Source organism: Thalassophryne amazonica, chromosome 3 (assembly GCF_902500255.1).
Source record: "Thalassophryne amazonica chromosome 3, fThaAma1.1, whole genome shotgun sequence".
In the NCBI taxonomy this organism is placed as follows: domain Eukaryota; kingdom Metazoa; phylum Chordata; class Actinopteri; order Batrachoidiformes; family Batrachoididae; genus Thalassophryne; species Thalassophryne amazonica.
This window is the reverse complement of record NC_047105.1, coordinates 1,081,637-1,096,643: the sequence shown is the minus strand read 5'-3', so window position 1 is coordinate 1,096,643 and position 15,007 is coordinate 1,081,637. Positions and strand designations below refer to the sequence as shown.

At 45.7% G+C, this 15,007-nt stretch overlaps 1 protein-coding gene across 1 annotated transcript in view; it reads right to left on the bottom strand.

Annotated features, from left to right (window-relative positions):
- Positions 1-1,651: 1,651 nt before the first annotated feature.
- The window catches only part of LOC117507517, a 125,906-nt gene continuing 112,550 nt past the window's right edge, over positions 1,652-15,007 (bottom strand). The window contains exon 9 of the mRNA XM_034167385.1: positions 1,652-2,036. Coding sequence (XP_034023276.1) covers positions 1,869-2,036 — 168 coding nt within the window. The 3' untranslated portion in view covers positions 1,652-1,868. The remainder of the gene's footprint in view (positions 2,037-15,007) is intronic.

Genomic DNA, 15,007 nt, shown 5'->3' with positions numbered 1-15,007 from the left:
ATGGCCTCGGACAGTGGTCTCATCTCTGTGCTTGTTCTGTTGGACCTCAGTGCTGCTTTTGATACTGTTGACCATAAAATTTTATTACAGAGATTAGAGCATGCCATAGGTATTAAAGGCACTGCGCTGCGGTGGTTTGAATCATATTTGTCTAATAGATTACAGTTTGTTCATGTAAATGGGGAATCTTGTTCACAGACTAAAGTTAATTATGGAGTTCCACAAGGTTCTGTGCTAGGACCAATTTTATTCACTTTATACATGCTTCCCTTGGGCAGTATTATTAGACGGTATTGCTTAAATTTTCATTGTTACGCAGATGATACCCAGCTTTATCTATCCATGAAGCCAGAGGATACACACCAATTAGCTAAACTGCAGGATTGTCTTACAGACATAAAGACATGGATGACCTCTAATTTCCTGCTTTTAAACTCAGATAAAACTGAAGTTATTGTACTTGGCCCCACAAATCTTAGAAGCATGGTGTCTAACCAGATCGTTACTCTGGATGGCATTTCCCTGATCTCTAGTAATACTGTGAGAAATCTTGGAGTTATTTTTGATCAGGATATGTCATTCAAAGCGCATATTAAACAAATATGTAGGACTGCCTTTTTGCATTTACGCAATATCTCTAAAATCAGAAAGGTCTTGTCTCAGAGTGATGCTGAAAAACTAATTCATGCATTTATTTCCTCTAGGCTGGACTATTGTAATTCATTATTATCAGGTTGTCCTAAAAGTTCCCTAAAAAGCCTTCAGTTGGTTCAGAATGCTGCAGCTAGAGTACTGACGGGGACTAGCAGGAGAGAGCATATCTCACCCGTGTTGGCCTCCCTTCATTGGCTTCCTGTTAATTCTAGAATAGAATTTAAAATTCTTCTTCTTACTTATAAGGTTTTGAATAATCAGGTCCCATCTTATCTTAGGGACCTCGTAGTACCATATTACCCCATTAGAGCGCTTCGCTCTCAGACTGCGGGCTTACTTGTAGTTCCTAGGGTTTGTAAGAGTAGAATGGGAGGCAGAGCCTTCAGCTTTCAGGCTCCTCTCCTGTGGAACCAGCTCCCAATTCAGATCAGGGAGACAGATACCCTCTCTACTTTTAAGATTAGGCTTAAAACTTTCCTTTTCGCTAAGGCTTATAGTTAGGGCTGGATCGGGTGACCCTGGACCATCCCTTGGTTATGTTGCTTTAGACGTAGACTGTGGGGGGGTTCCCATGATGCACTGTTTCTTTCTCTTTTTGCTCCGTATGCATCACTCTGCATTTAATCATTAGTGATCGATCTCTTTTTCCTGGTTCTTTCCCTCAGCCCCAACCAGTCTCAGCAGAAGACTGCCCCTCCCTGAGCCTGGTTCTGCTGGAGGTTTCTTCCTGTTAAAAGGGAGTTTTTCCTTCCCACTGTGGCCAAGTGCTTGCTCATAGGGGGTCTTTTTGACCGTTGGGGTTTGACCGTTTTTTTTTTTTTTTCATAATTATTGTATGGCCTTGCCTTGCAATGTGGAGCGCCTTGGGGCAACTGTTTGTTGTGATTTGGCGCTATATAAGAAAAAAGTTGATTGATTGATTGATTGAATGGCGTTGGGTCTGTGTAATTTAGTGGGGTGAATGGCGTTGGGTCTGTGTAATTTAGTGGGGTGAATGGCGTTGGGTCTGTGTAGTTTAGTGGGGTGAATGGCGTTGGGTCTGTGTAGTTTAGTGGGGTGAATGGCGTTGGGTCTGTGTAGTTTAGTGGGGTGAATGGCGTTGGGTCTGTGTAGTTTAGTGGGGTGAATGGCGTTGGGTCTGTGTAGTTTAGTGGGGTGAATGGCGTTGGGTCTGTGTAGTTTTGCACGGATTTTTTTTACTATGATAAGATGTGTCATGACATGGCGAGCACCTCCATCAGTTCTTGACACAGACATTGACAGAAGCCGTACAGAACGAGCATCAGCAGCGTGGAAGGAACCAGACTGACCAGGACCACACCCACCCACAGGTGACCAGTCATCAGCAGGTAGATCCCCAGTGGGAGGGAGCTGAAGTACACCTGTGAGACAAGACATGCAAATGACTGCAAATTATATTAGCAGGAGCATTTAGCAAGTAGACATGAGTGTCACAGGCTAATGGGCGTGCACGTTCTCTCATGCTGCATTCACACATTAGTGACAAAATGTCATTTAAGCCACTTTTCCACAAAGTGGTCTGGGTTGGTACTGCACCCTACATTTCATTTTACTGCATTTCCACACCCAGTTTACAAACGAGTACCAAATTATCTGACCCGTGCTGTAGCATCTTTTAGACACATTTTTATTGAGCACTTAACATTATACAATTTTATTTTAATACAATTCACTAAGTTGAAGCTCAAGAATTTTTGTACGAATAGAAAAAAATAACATTCATTCATCTTCTACCGTGAGGCAGTCTGAGTCCGTGGACATTTTTAAGTCAAGACTAAAAACCTATTTTTCTTCTCTTTCTTATGGATAGTTTTTATTTTTATGTGTTTTATTCTTTTACTTCTGTTTTATTTATGTATTTGAATTTTTTATTCATTTTTAATTATTTATTCAATTTTATGTTGACTTGTTTTATGTAAGGCGCCTTGAGATGGCTTTTGCTGTGATTTGGCACATTATAAGCTCATTAAATTAAATTAAATTAAATTACTGCTTAGTCCAATTAAGGGTTGCGGGGGGCCGGAGCCTATCCCAGCAGTCATAGAGCACGAGGCGGGGTACACCCAGGACAGGACGCTAGTCTGTCGCAGGGCCACAAACAGACAAACAAGCACAGACACACCCACACACACACCTACGGACAATTTAAAGACTCCAATCCACCTAAACCGCATGCGGGAGGAAACCCACACAAACACGGGGAGAACATGCAAACTCCACACAGAAAGGCCACAGGAACTGAACCCACGACCTTCTCGTTGTGAGGCAACAGTGCTAACCACTAAGCCACCGTGCTGCCCCAAAAAAATAAATACGAGGTCTGTTAGAAAAGTATCCGACCTTTTTTCAAAAACTATATGGATTTGAATCACGTGATTGCATCAGCCAAGCTTGAACCTTCGTGTGCATGCGTGAGTTTTTTCATGCCTGTCGGTTGCGTCATTCGCCTGTGGGCAGGCTTTGAGTGAGCACTGGTCCACCCCCCTCGTCGGATTTTCAGTGTCAGGGAAATGGCTGAGCGATTGGAGCAGCGCTGAATCAAATTTTTCCAGAAACTGTGAGAGACAGCCAGGTGGAAACCATTCCGAAGATTCAGACGGCTTTCGGTGGCTTTTCAGTCAAGTGAGTATCCAAGAAATTGTGTAACAGCTGGACATGTCACAACTTGTCCTGTGAGACTTCCAATACGGAGGTGTTTTTTGTTGTGCGCCATTGCGGCTCTGTCCCGATGCGCCAATTCCTCCGAACGTCTTTCATTACAAAATCTCCTGTAACAGTGGAATGTGCCGCCAAAGTGCTGATGTCCACCTCTTCTGCAATTTCTCTGGTAGTCAGACGACATCCCGGATCAACACAGCGTTCACTTTGGAAATGATCTGGTCGTTTCAGCCTGTCGATGGCCGCTTGGAGCGCGGCGCGCCCTGCGCCGCTGTGGGCCATCTTTAGTCCGGTTGTAATGCTCCTTAATCTGTGTGACACCCAGAGTATCCTCACCGAAAGCCGTTTGAATCTTCCGAATGGTTTCCACCTGGCTGTCTCTCACAGTTTCTGGAAAAATTTTATTCAGCAAAACTCCAAATTATTCAGCCATTTCCCTGACAATGAAAATCCGACGAGGGGGGTGGACCAGTGCTCACTCAAAGCCCGCCCATAGGCGAATGACGCAACCGACAGGCATGAAAAAACTCACGTATGTGCACGAAGGTTCAAGCTTGGCTGATGCAAGCGCACATGATTCAAATCCATATAGTTTTTGAAAAAAATAAAAAGGTCTGTTACTTTTCTAACAGACCTCGTACATAAAAAACAAACTACATAAATATAAACGATGTGAAATTAAAAAAAAATATAAGCCATAAATATATATTAGGTGTTCATACAGACAAAGATTGTAAGAGATGTATGAAGGGCTGCCACATGTTCTGAAACAGCCACTGGTTGTTTAAACAATCATCAATCATAGTCTGCAGTTCTGTTTTTAAAGCCTGACATAGATTTTTGTACATACCGTAATCCCTGACTTGTTGCTGTGTAGTTTAAACTTTGTCTGTAGTTGTGAAAATACTGTACCATTTTTTCTGGCACCCACTGGCTGGGGTCCCAAAATTATGGACCGGTTACAAAGGGGAGGTGCTAACCCACTGCTGTATACTGGTTGGCTGAACAACTGAAAGCTGCCTTCCTCATGTGAACAGTTGAGACTGTTTCAAATATTTAAACCTTTCACATGCTGAGCAAATATAAAGTCTTAAAAGAAACGTAGCATTTTTAAAGATGTCCCTGTGTGTTTTGTTTCTCAGCCTGAACCAGAGAACACCGGCTCTTTGTCCCACAACAAGAAAACTAACTTATTTTCAAAGTTGAGTCACAGTGCCTCATTCATTCACGTCAGTGTTTACTACAGACATCAGTCGACTCTTCAGGGTTCTGCACACCGTGAAAATAAATCCTATCATCCACCAAGACAAAATAAAAAAAGTAAAATTACTCTGTTTGGCCTCCATGTGGAGGGATGGGGCCGCGCGACACCATACACGCGCTCGCTGACGTGCTTGTTGATATCTACATGCTCCACCTCCCAGAAATAAAGGTTCTGCTGTTGGTGGAAACGCAAACCAGACTTAAAGGTTCATATCTCACTCCGATCAACTCCACCTTTAATAAAATGATACACCAGATTATCAGTCAGTCCTGATAAAAAATCAAATTAGCCATATGGCGTATTAGCTGGTCAGTCCAGGTCAGTCCACCTGTGTGTCCGCTTCACGCCTCACTCCGGGACGCGCGGTCAGTCCACCTGTGTGTCCGCTTCACGCCTTACTCCGGGACGCGCGGTCAGTCCACCTGTGTGTCCGCTTAACGCTTCACTCCAGGATACGCGGTCAGTCTGGGCTGGTTTTTGTAATATGGCTTTAATTTTCAGGTCAAATTTGTGATCAACAGATGTCCTTCTTCGTCTATTTGTAACCCACCGTGTCTTCAGAACAAACTAAACAACAACATCACACGTCTCAATGATACTGAATAATGATGACTATGTGGCCAGTCTGTCCTTGACTCTGTGTTGTGGTACTGCTGATGTGGCGCGGTAATGTATAAAAAATAAAATACAGACCCTTCAGTGCCGGTGTCGCCGACTGAACGGTCCCCCCTAACAATCGGTCCGCCCTGCCTTCACTGTGCATGCATCATTTGGGACCACAGCAGCTTGTTTGAGTCTGACTCTCTGAGTCTCTTCACCCAAAGTGATCATATGGATTAATGTGATTATTAACCATCAGATGACAAAATAAAACCTCTTAAATCACTCTTAAGTCAGTTTGAAGCAGAAATGAGGTGAAACTCAAGGACGCTTTGAAATGACCGATGCGCAGTGAATGCATCAGCGAGCAGCTCATGTAGCAGAGGTGTAAGTCTCCAGCTTCAGAAAGTAAAAACCCTCCCATGTGTTGCTTCTACCTGTGCACCTAAAACAGGTGATCTAAAAAAATCAGCTCCTCCATGTGCCTGAAGAGATGAACTGATTACAATCAGCTGGTTTATTAGGACGATGGAAGAAATATGTGGCTGGACTTTTGCTTTCTGAAGCTGGAGTTTTACACCTCTGTCGTGTAGCCGTGGCATCTGATGGCTTCCTCCATCTTTTATGATGAAATAATGCTGAATTTATGTGGAAATGATTGTTGTAGAAAAGCTTCAGATATCTGTCGCTGAGACAGATGATGACTGGAGGCAGTTTGAAGCAACCTCCGTACGGCTCAGGAGGGCTTATGTATGCTTCAGGGGATGGTGGGAGGGGTTGTTGAACCACCACTGGAACATTTATATCCTGCACAGGGTCGGCAGGAGGACGAGCTGCAGCAGCGCCCTGAGCGCTCGCCGCCATCTGTGCGGAGAGAGCCTCCACCCTGCGGTTCAGGAGGATGTTTTGCTCGGTCATTTGATCCAACCGAGCCGTAAAGGCGGTGAGAATGTGCTGCAGCTCACCAATCACGTCTCCTGCAGACGCCTGCGCTCCCTGCTCTCCCATTGGTCGTTCAACAACCGGGTGACACCCCTCGGAGTCCATGACGCTGGCCGAGATATCCTGTTGTGAAAGTGTAGTGACACGGACCCACAACAGGGGGCGCAAATGAACGGCCAATAGATGAGCCAAAAAGTAACAATTTAATGTTGTGAAACGTGCACAGCGAATATACAGACAATCTCAGAATATAATTACAGTTTTTAGTTCCCTAAAAAGCCTTCAGTTAATTCAAAATGCTGCAGCTAGAGTACTGACGGGGACTAGAAGGAGAGAGCATATCTCACCCATATTGGCCTCTCTTCATTGGCTTCCTGTTAATTCTAGAATAGAATTTAAAATTCTTCTTCTTACTTATAAGGTTTTGAATAATCAGGTCCCATCTTATCTTAGGGACCTCGTAGTACCATATCACCCCAATAGAGCGCTTCGCTCTCAGACTGCAGGCTTACTTGTAGTTCCTAGGGTTTGTAAGAGTAGAATGGGAGGCAGAGCCTTCAGCTTTCAGGCTCCTCTCCTGTGGAACCAGCTCCCAATTCAGATCAGGGAGACAGACACCCTCTCTACTTTTAAGATTAGGCTTAAAACTTTCCTTTTTGCTAAAGCTTATAGTTAGGGCTGGATCAGGTGACCCTGAACCATCCCTTAGTTATGCTGCTATAGACGTAGACTGCTGGGGGGTTCCCATGATGCACTGTTTCTTTCTCTTTTTGCTCTGTATGCACCACTCTGCATTTAATCATTAGTGATTGATCTCTGCTCCCCTCCACAGCATGTCTTTTTCCTGGTTCTCTCCCTCAGCCCCAACCAGTCCCAGCAGAAGACTGCCCCTCCCTGAGCCTGGTTCTGCTGGAGGTTTCTTCCTGTTAAAAGGGAGTTTTTCCTTCCCACTGTAGCCAAGTGCTTGCTCACAGGGGGTCGTTTTGACCGTTGGGGTTTTACATAATTATTGTATGGCCTTGCCTTACAATATAAAGCGCCTTGGGGCAACTGTTTGTTGTGATTTGGCGCTATATAAAAAAATTGATTGATTGATTGAAATCACAAAGGTGACGTGTGGGCAGGCTCGAGGATAGAAGACGTCTGTCCTGAGATGAACCGGAACCACACGATTTCCTCCGCCACCGAACCCAGAGAATACTGGAGCCGCCAAGTCCCGAATTCCCAGGTGATCACCGTCCCCGACTGTCGGATCCGGTACTGCTGGCGAGAACAAAGACAGTCAAGTGTGGGTGTGTGTACACCCAGTAACAACAACGGTGGGAATGCCACCTCCACCTCTCACTCAATATGCTGATGTGTTTGCAGTGATCCCTCAGAGAAAGAGTGCCGTCCTGCACTCACTCAGCTTCCACAAAACAAGGGACCGGTACGCCTGCAAACACTCACAATGTACAGATTACAGATAAACACAAAAAGGCTGAGGATATTACCTACAATGAAGTACGATATCTCGGCAACGAGGTGAAGATGACGTCTGGTCTTTATGGAGTGTGATGATGAAGAATGTGTGACAGCTGTCAGGAATTAATGAGTGACAGCTGTCACTCCCGGCTGTGTCCGTGGCGGCAGCGCCCTCTTGTGCCTGAAGCCCGCACTTCAGGCAGGGCGCCCTTTGGTGGTGGGCCAGCAGTACCTCTTCTGGCGGCCCACACAACAGGAACTCAGTGGCAAGCTCACACTCAAACAGGAAGTGTCAATTTATCCATCACAGTGAAACAGGAAATGTCAAACACATCTTGGATCGTCACTTCCTGGATTGACAGACAGGATCCCACGGAATCTCACAGGAACTCAGTAGTAAGCTCACACTCAAACAGGAAGTGCCAATTTATCAGTCACAGTGAAACAGGAAATGTGAAATGTTGAACACTTCCTGACATGGGTGGAGCTAGAGCGGAGGCTGGGGTTTCACTGGACCCCCCCTGAAATCTGACTGGACACAGATGATTGACATGTCACGGCACCACACATCTAGTTGAAAGAGCTGCATTTTGAAATCAGTGAGTCACATTGACTGCTAGGTTCCTCCTGTCCAGTAGTTTGTGCTGTGTACCACAAAAAGTTCAAATCCACCTTAGTAGAAGAAGAAAAATGTCTGCCTCAGATTTGAACTGAACACGTCATTTGAACTATGGACTTCTAAACACACCAAACTTATATTCGTGAGTAAACAATCATATTTTATGCCAGAAATGAGGTCCAGGTTGTTAAAAGCAGCATTTCTCCTTTAATTCGGGTTGCCTTATATACACATGTTTAAGCTAACAGACAGCAGCTGGTTCATGCTCTGTTGGCTTATTAGTGCAGCAGACAACTGAAGCAATCCTTCAAATGGTGATACAAGCATCAAAATCAGCACAAATACAGCTTAGATTACAGCTCACTGTTGCACTTACGTCTACACTGACTTGCACCTTATTTCTTGGTTTTTGTTTTGTATATTTATTCTGCTGTGTTTTTATGAACTTGTATGATGTGTTTTTATGAATGCAATTTTTACTGCTGACTGCACCTAAATTGCCCCCATGGGGACTAAATAAACTATCAAATCAAATCAAATCAAATAGATGCTACACTTAAAAAAAAAAACTGACTGGCCACTTGATTTTTCAATAGGCGGCCAGGTAGGGGTCAATTGAAGAATTACACAGGGGTCAAAATTTTAAAATGTTCCAATCAAATTGAAAACTACATCACGTTACTTGTCTGATTATAAGGATCCCAAAAAGGTATAGTTTAGGCTATCTACGACTGAGTGTTATGGAGTTTTGGGGTAAAAACGGCAAGAATGGTGACAAAGGGGTCCGTCTTAGGCCCCCTGCTTTTCTCCCTTTATATAGCACCCCTTGGGCACATATGGCAGCATTTTGGGGTTACATTTCACTACTATCCTGATGATACTGAGTTAGTTCAGATCAGGGAGACAGATACCCTCTCTACTTTTAAGATTAGGCTTAAAACTTTCCTTTTCGCTAAGGCTTATAGTTAGGGCTGGATCGGGTGACCCTGGACCATCCCTTGGTTATGCTGCTTTAGACGTAGATTGTGGGGGGGTTCCCATGATGCACTGTTTCTTTCTCTTTTTGCTCCGTATGCATCACTCTGCATTTAATCATTAGTGATCGATCCCTGCCCCCCTTCACGGCATGTCTTTTTCCTGTTTTTTTCCCTCAGCCCCAACCAGTCTCAGCAGAAGACTGCCCCTCCCTGAGCCTGGTTCTGCTGGAGGTTTCTTCCTGTTAAAAGGGAGTTTTTCCTTCCCACTGTTGCCAAGTGCTTGCTCATAGGGGGTCGTTTTGACCGTTGGGGTTTTTCATAATTATTGTATGGCCTTGCCTTACAATATGGAGCGCCTTGGGGCAACTGTTTGTTGTGATTTGGCGCTATAGAAGAAAAAAGTTGATTGATTGATTGATTGATACATGCCAATAACTGCTGGTAATCTCATTCACATAAAATCCTTAGAAGATTGCCTTGAATCAGTGAGAAGCTGTATGTCTAGAAACTTCCTACTTTTAAACTCTGATAAGACTGAAATTATGCTGCTGAGGCAAACAAAGCCACAACGGAAGACAATCCAAACCTGGCCTGAGGGAGCGCTCTCCCAGCTACAGGACTGCTTCTCACGGACTGTATGGGATTTATTTTCCAGCCACAACCTGCAGGAGTACACTGACACCATACTCTCCTACATTAAGAACTGTGTTGACACTGTCACCATCAACAAAAGAGTCAGGGTTTTTCCAAACCAGAAGCCCTGGATGAACAGTGCAGTCCAGTCCCTATTAAAAAGCCGCAACACTGCCTTTAAATCAGGGGACAGGGCCCTGTACAGCACGGCCAGGTCCGATCTGAAAAGAGGCATCAGAGAGGCCAAGGCTGCCTACAAGGAAAAGATAGAGGACCACTTCGCTGTAAATGACCCCAGAAGGATGTGGCAGGGAATAAATCATATAACCAACTACAGAAGCAGCAACCCAGGAAATGCCAGGTCTGACGCCTCGCTGGCAGAGGAGCTGAACCACTTCTTTGCCCGCTTCGAAGCAGACAGACCAGCAGCAACTCCACACCCACCACCCTCCAGCACTAGCACGCTAACACTTCAGGAACACAAAGTGAGACGTGTGCTGAAGGTGGTGAACCCCAGGAAGTCGGCCGGCCCTGATGGTGTACCTGGAAAGGTACGCAAAGCGTGTGCTGACCGACTGGCTGGAGTTTTCACCCGCATCTGTAACCTGTCCCCTGTCACAGGCCACCATTCCACCCTCCCTCAAATCCTCCACCATCATTCCACTCCCAAAGAAGTCAGCAGTGGAGAGCATAAATGACTGCAGGCCTGTTGCACTTATGCCTGTGGTCATGAAGTGCTTTGAAAGACTGGTCTCTCAGCACATCAGAGCCTGTCTGCCTCCCACTCTGGACCCCCACCAGTTTGCCTACAGGGCAAACAGCTCCACAGAGGACGCTATCACCACAGCTCTCCACACCGCGCTGAGCCACCTGGAGCACCAGGGGAGCAATGTGAGGATGCTCTTCCTGGACTTCAGCTCAGCCTTCAACCACATCATCCCCGAGATCCTGGTCCAGAAACTGACACATCCGGGCATCTCCAACCCATCTGCCAGTGGATCAAGGACTTCCTCACAAACCGCCCACAGTCCGTGAAACTTGGCCCCCACCTTTCCTCCACCATCACACTCAGCACCAGTTCCCCTCAAGGCTGTGTACTGAGCCCCCTCCTGTTCACCCTTTACATGCACGACTGCTCTCTGACCCATCCTTCAAACAGCATCATAAAGTTTGCGGATGATACCACCGTGATTGGGCTCATCTCAGGGGGGGATGAGACCGACTACAGAGACGAGGTCAATCAACTGACAGCGTGGTGTTCAGCTAACAACCTGCCGCTGAACACCACAATAACAAAAGAAATAATCTTGGACTTCAGGAAGAACAGGGCTGACCCAGCTCCATCAGGTTCCTGGGAGTGCAGCTCTGTGACAGCCTCTCCTGGACTGCCAACACCACAGTGGTGGTGAAGAAAGCCCAGCAGCGACTCCACTTCCTGAAGGTGCTCAGGAGAAACAATCTGGAGGAGAAGCTGCTGGTGTTGTTCTACAGAGCCACCATCGAGAGCATCCTGACATACTGCATCACAGTGTGGTATGGGGGGTGTTCAGCAGCAGACAGGAGAGTGCTGCAGAGGGTGATCAAAATGGCCCAGGGGATCACTGGTTGCTCTCTGCCCAGCCTGGAAGACAGCTATCGATTGCCAGCTCTCGCTACCTCAGCAGAGCTGCCAGCATCTGCAAAGACACATCCCACCCCAGCAACCACCTGATTGACCTACTACCCTCCGGCTGACGGTATAGGTCAATCAAAACTAGGACAAACAGACTCAGGGACAGCTTTCTCCCCAGAGCGATCACTGCACAGAACAATAACAAATCACTCTAATCTACACCTTCAGGTTTCTTGTGCAATATCAGTAAACCATGTGCAATATTCCTGTGCAGTATGATTCCACAATTGTATATACGAGGTCTCTTAGATAATAAACCGACCCTTTTATTTTTTTTTTAACTATATGGATTTGAATGACATGCGATTACACCAATCATGCTTGAACCCTCGTGTGCATGCGTGAGTTTTTTCACGCGTGTCGGTGACGTCATTTCCCTGTGGGCAGGCCTTGAGTGAGATGTAGTCCCGCCCTCTCGGCTGAATTCCTTTGTTTCACACGCTGCTCGAGACGGCGTGCGTTGCTTTATCAAAATTTTTTTCTGGACCTGTGAGGAATATCCGAGTGGACACTATTCGAGAAATTAAAATGGTTTTCTGTGAAAAGTTTAACGGCTGATGAGAGATTATGGGGTGTTTCTATCGGTGTAAGGACTTCCCACGGAGCGGGACGTCCTGCAGCGCTTCCAGGCGCTGTCGTCGGCCTGTTTCGAGCTTAAAACATCCTAATTTAAGGCTTAATTCACCCAGGACATCGTGAGAGAACAGAGAAGATTCAGAAGAGGCTGGCATGAGGACTTTATGCGGACATTCCACTGTTTAAGGACATTTTTTTAATGAAAGATGTACGCGCAAATTCGCCGAGTCCTTTCCATGACGACTCGGCAAATCTGTGTGCGCCGCGACAGGAAAAACACCTCCGTGTTGAAAACCATTTGTAGAATTCAGGCGGCTTTTAATGGCTTTCAACAAGTGAGTAACTGAGAAATTGTTTAACAGCTTGGGCATGTTCCAACTTGCCCGTTAAGATTTCCAACGGAGGTGTTTTTCCTGCCGCGACCCCCCGCGGTCGGGTCCAGCCCGACATGCGACTCTGCCCGCACGTTCTTTCATTACAAAATGACCGTTAACAATGGAATGTCCGAATAAACTCCTCATGCCGACTTCTTCTGAAAGTTCTCTGTCCTCTGACGACTTACTGCGTCAACAGAGCCTGAAATGTGGAAGTTTTCAACTTGAAACGGCGAGACGCTGCCGCCTTGAAGCGCAGATCGCCGTCAGGCGCCGTGGACCGTCCTTAAAGTGACACTACCAGACCAAAATCTCTCATCAGCCGTTAAAATTTTTACCGAAAACCAGCTGAATTTATTGAATGGTGTCCACTCAGTTGTGCCTTACAGTTTTGAAAAAAATTTTATCAAACAAAGCAACAGTCTCTGAGCCATTCCTAAACAATGAAAAAAATCGACGAGCGGGTGGGCCACTCCTCACTCAAAGACTGCCCACAGGCGAATGACGTAACCGACAGGCGTGAAAAAACTCTCGCATGCCCACGAGGGTTCAAGCATGTCTGATGTAATCACACGTGATTCAAATCCATATGGTTTTTGAAAAAATAATAAGGTCGGATACTTTTCTAATAGACCTCGTATTTTACGTTTTACGTTACTTAGTCCACTCTCTTGCTTGCCTCTACTGGTGGTTGGCTCTCACTGCGGTATTGTATCACTTCCTGTTCCGGAGCACAGCGGTGTTTTTCTGTATCTGTTAGCTGTTTAATCTGCGCAGTTAGATTGATCTAGTTATCTAGATTACGATTTGTTTCCCAGTGTAATCTTTACGTGCCTTAACTAAAGCACTCCTTCTACTGAATCACCTCTAAATTATTTACACATTATTCACTTTGCGTGTTTTTAGGAATCCGCTAGCTTAGCGTAGCTACTAGCTCTTAGCCGATTTAGCATGGCGGCTTCTCCTGTCTCTCCCGCACTTTTCTGCTCTGGGTGTGAAATGTTTAGTTATTCCTCGGCCTCCTTTAGCAGTAATGGTACTTGTAATAAGTGTAGCTTATTCGTAGCTTTGGAGGCCAGGCTGGGCGAATTGGAGACTCGGCTCTGCACCGTGGAAAATTCTACAGCTAGCCAGGCCCCTGTAGTCGGTGCAGACCAAGGTAGCTTAGCCGCCGTTAGTTCCCCCCTGGCAGATCCCGAGCAGCCGGGAAAGCAGACTGACTGGGTGACTGTGAGGAGGAAGCGTAGCCCTAAACAGAAGCCCCGTGTACACCGCCAACCCGTTCACATTTCTAACTGTTTTTCCCCACTCGACGACACACCCGCCGAGGATCAAACTCTGGTTATTGGCGACTCTGTTTTGAGAAATGTGAAGTTAGCGACACCAGCAACCATAGTCAATTGTCTTCCGGGGGCCAGAGCAGGCGACATTGAAGGAAATTTGAAACTGCTGGCTAAGGCTAAGCGTAAATTTGGTAAGATTGTAATTCACGTCGGCAGTAATGACACCCGGTTACGCCAATCGGAGGTCACTAAAATTAACATTAAATCGGTGTGTAACTTTGCAAAAACAATGTCGGACTCTGTAGTTTTCTCTGGGCCCCTCCCCAATCAGACCGGGAGTGACATGTTTAGCCGCATGTTCTCCTTGAATTGCTGGCTGTCTGAGTGGTGTCCAAAAAATGAGGTGGGCTTCATAGATAATTGGCAAAGCTTCTGGGGAAAACCTGGTCTTGTTAGGAGAGACGGCATCCATCCCACTTTGGATGGAGCAGCTCTCATTTCTAGAAATCTGGCTAATTTTCTTAAATCCTCCAAACCGTGACTATCCAGGGTTGGGACCAGGAAGCAGAGTTGTAGTCTTACACACCTCTCTGCAGCTTCTCTCCCCCTGCCATCCCCTCATTACCCCATCCCCGTAGAGACGGTGCCTGCTCCCAGACTACCAATAACCAGCAAAAATCTATTTAAGCATAAAAATTCAAAAAGAAAAAATAATATAGCACCTTCAACTGCACCACAGACTAAAACAGTTAAATGTGGTCTATTAAACATTAGGTCTCTCTCTTCTAAGTCCCTGTTGGTAAATGATATAATAATTGATCAACATATTGATTTATTCTGCCTAACAGAAACCTGGTTACAGCAGGATGAATATGTTAGTTTAAATGAGTCAACACCCCCGAGTCACACTAACTGTCAGAACGCTCGTAGCACGGGCCGGGGCGGTGGATTAGCAGCAATCTTCCATTCCAGCTTATTAATTAATCAAAAACCCAGACAGAGCTTTAATTCATTTGAAAGCTTGTCTCTTAGTCTTGTCCATCCAAATTGGAAGTCCCAAAAACCAGTTTTATTTGTTATTATCTATCGTCCACCTGGTCGTTACTGTGAGTTTCTCTGTGAATTTTCAGACCTTTTGTCTGACTTAGTGCTTAGCTCAGATAAGATAATTATAGTGGGCGATTTTAACATCCACACAGATGCTGAGAATGACAGCCTCAACACTGCATTTAATCTATTATTAGACTCTATTGGCTTTGCTCAAAAAGTA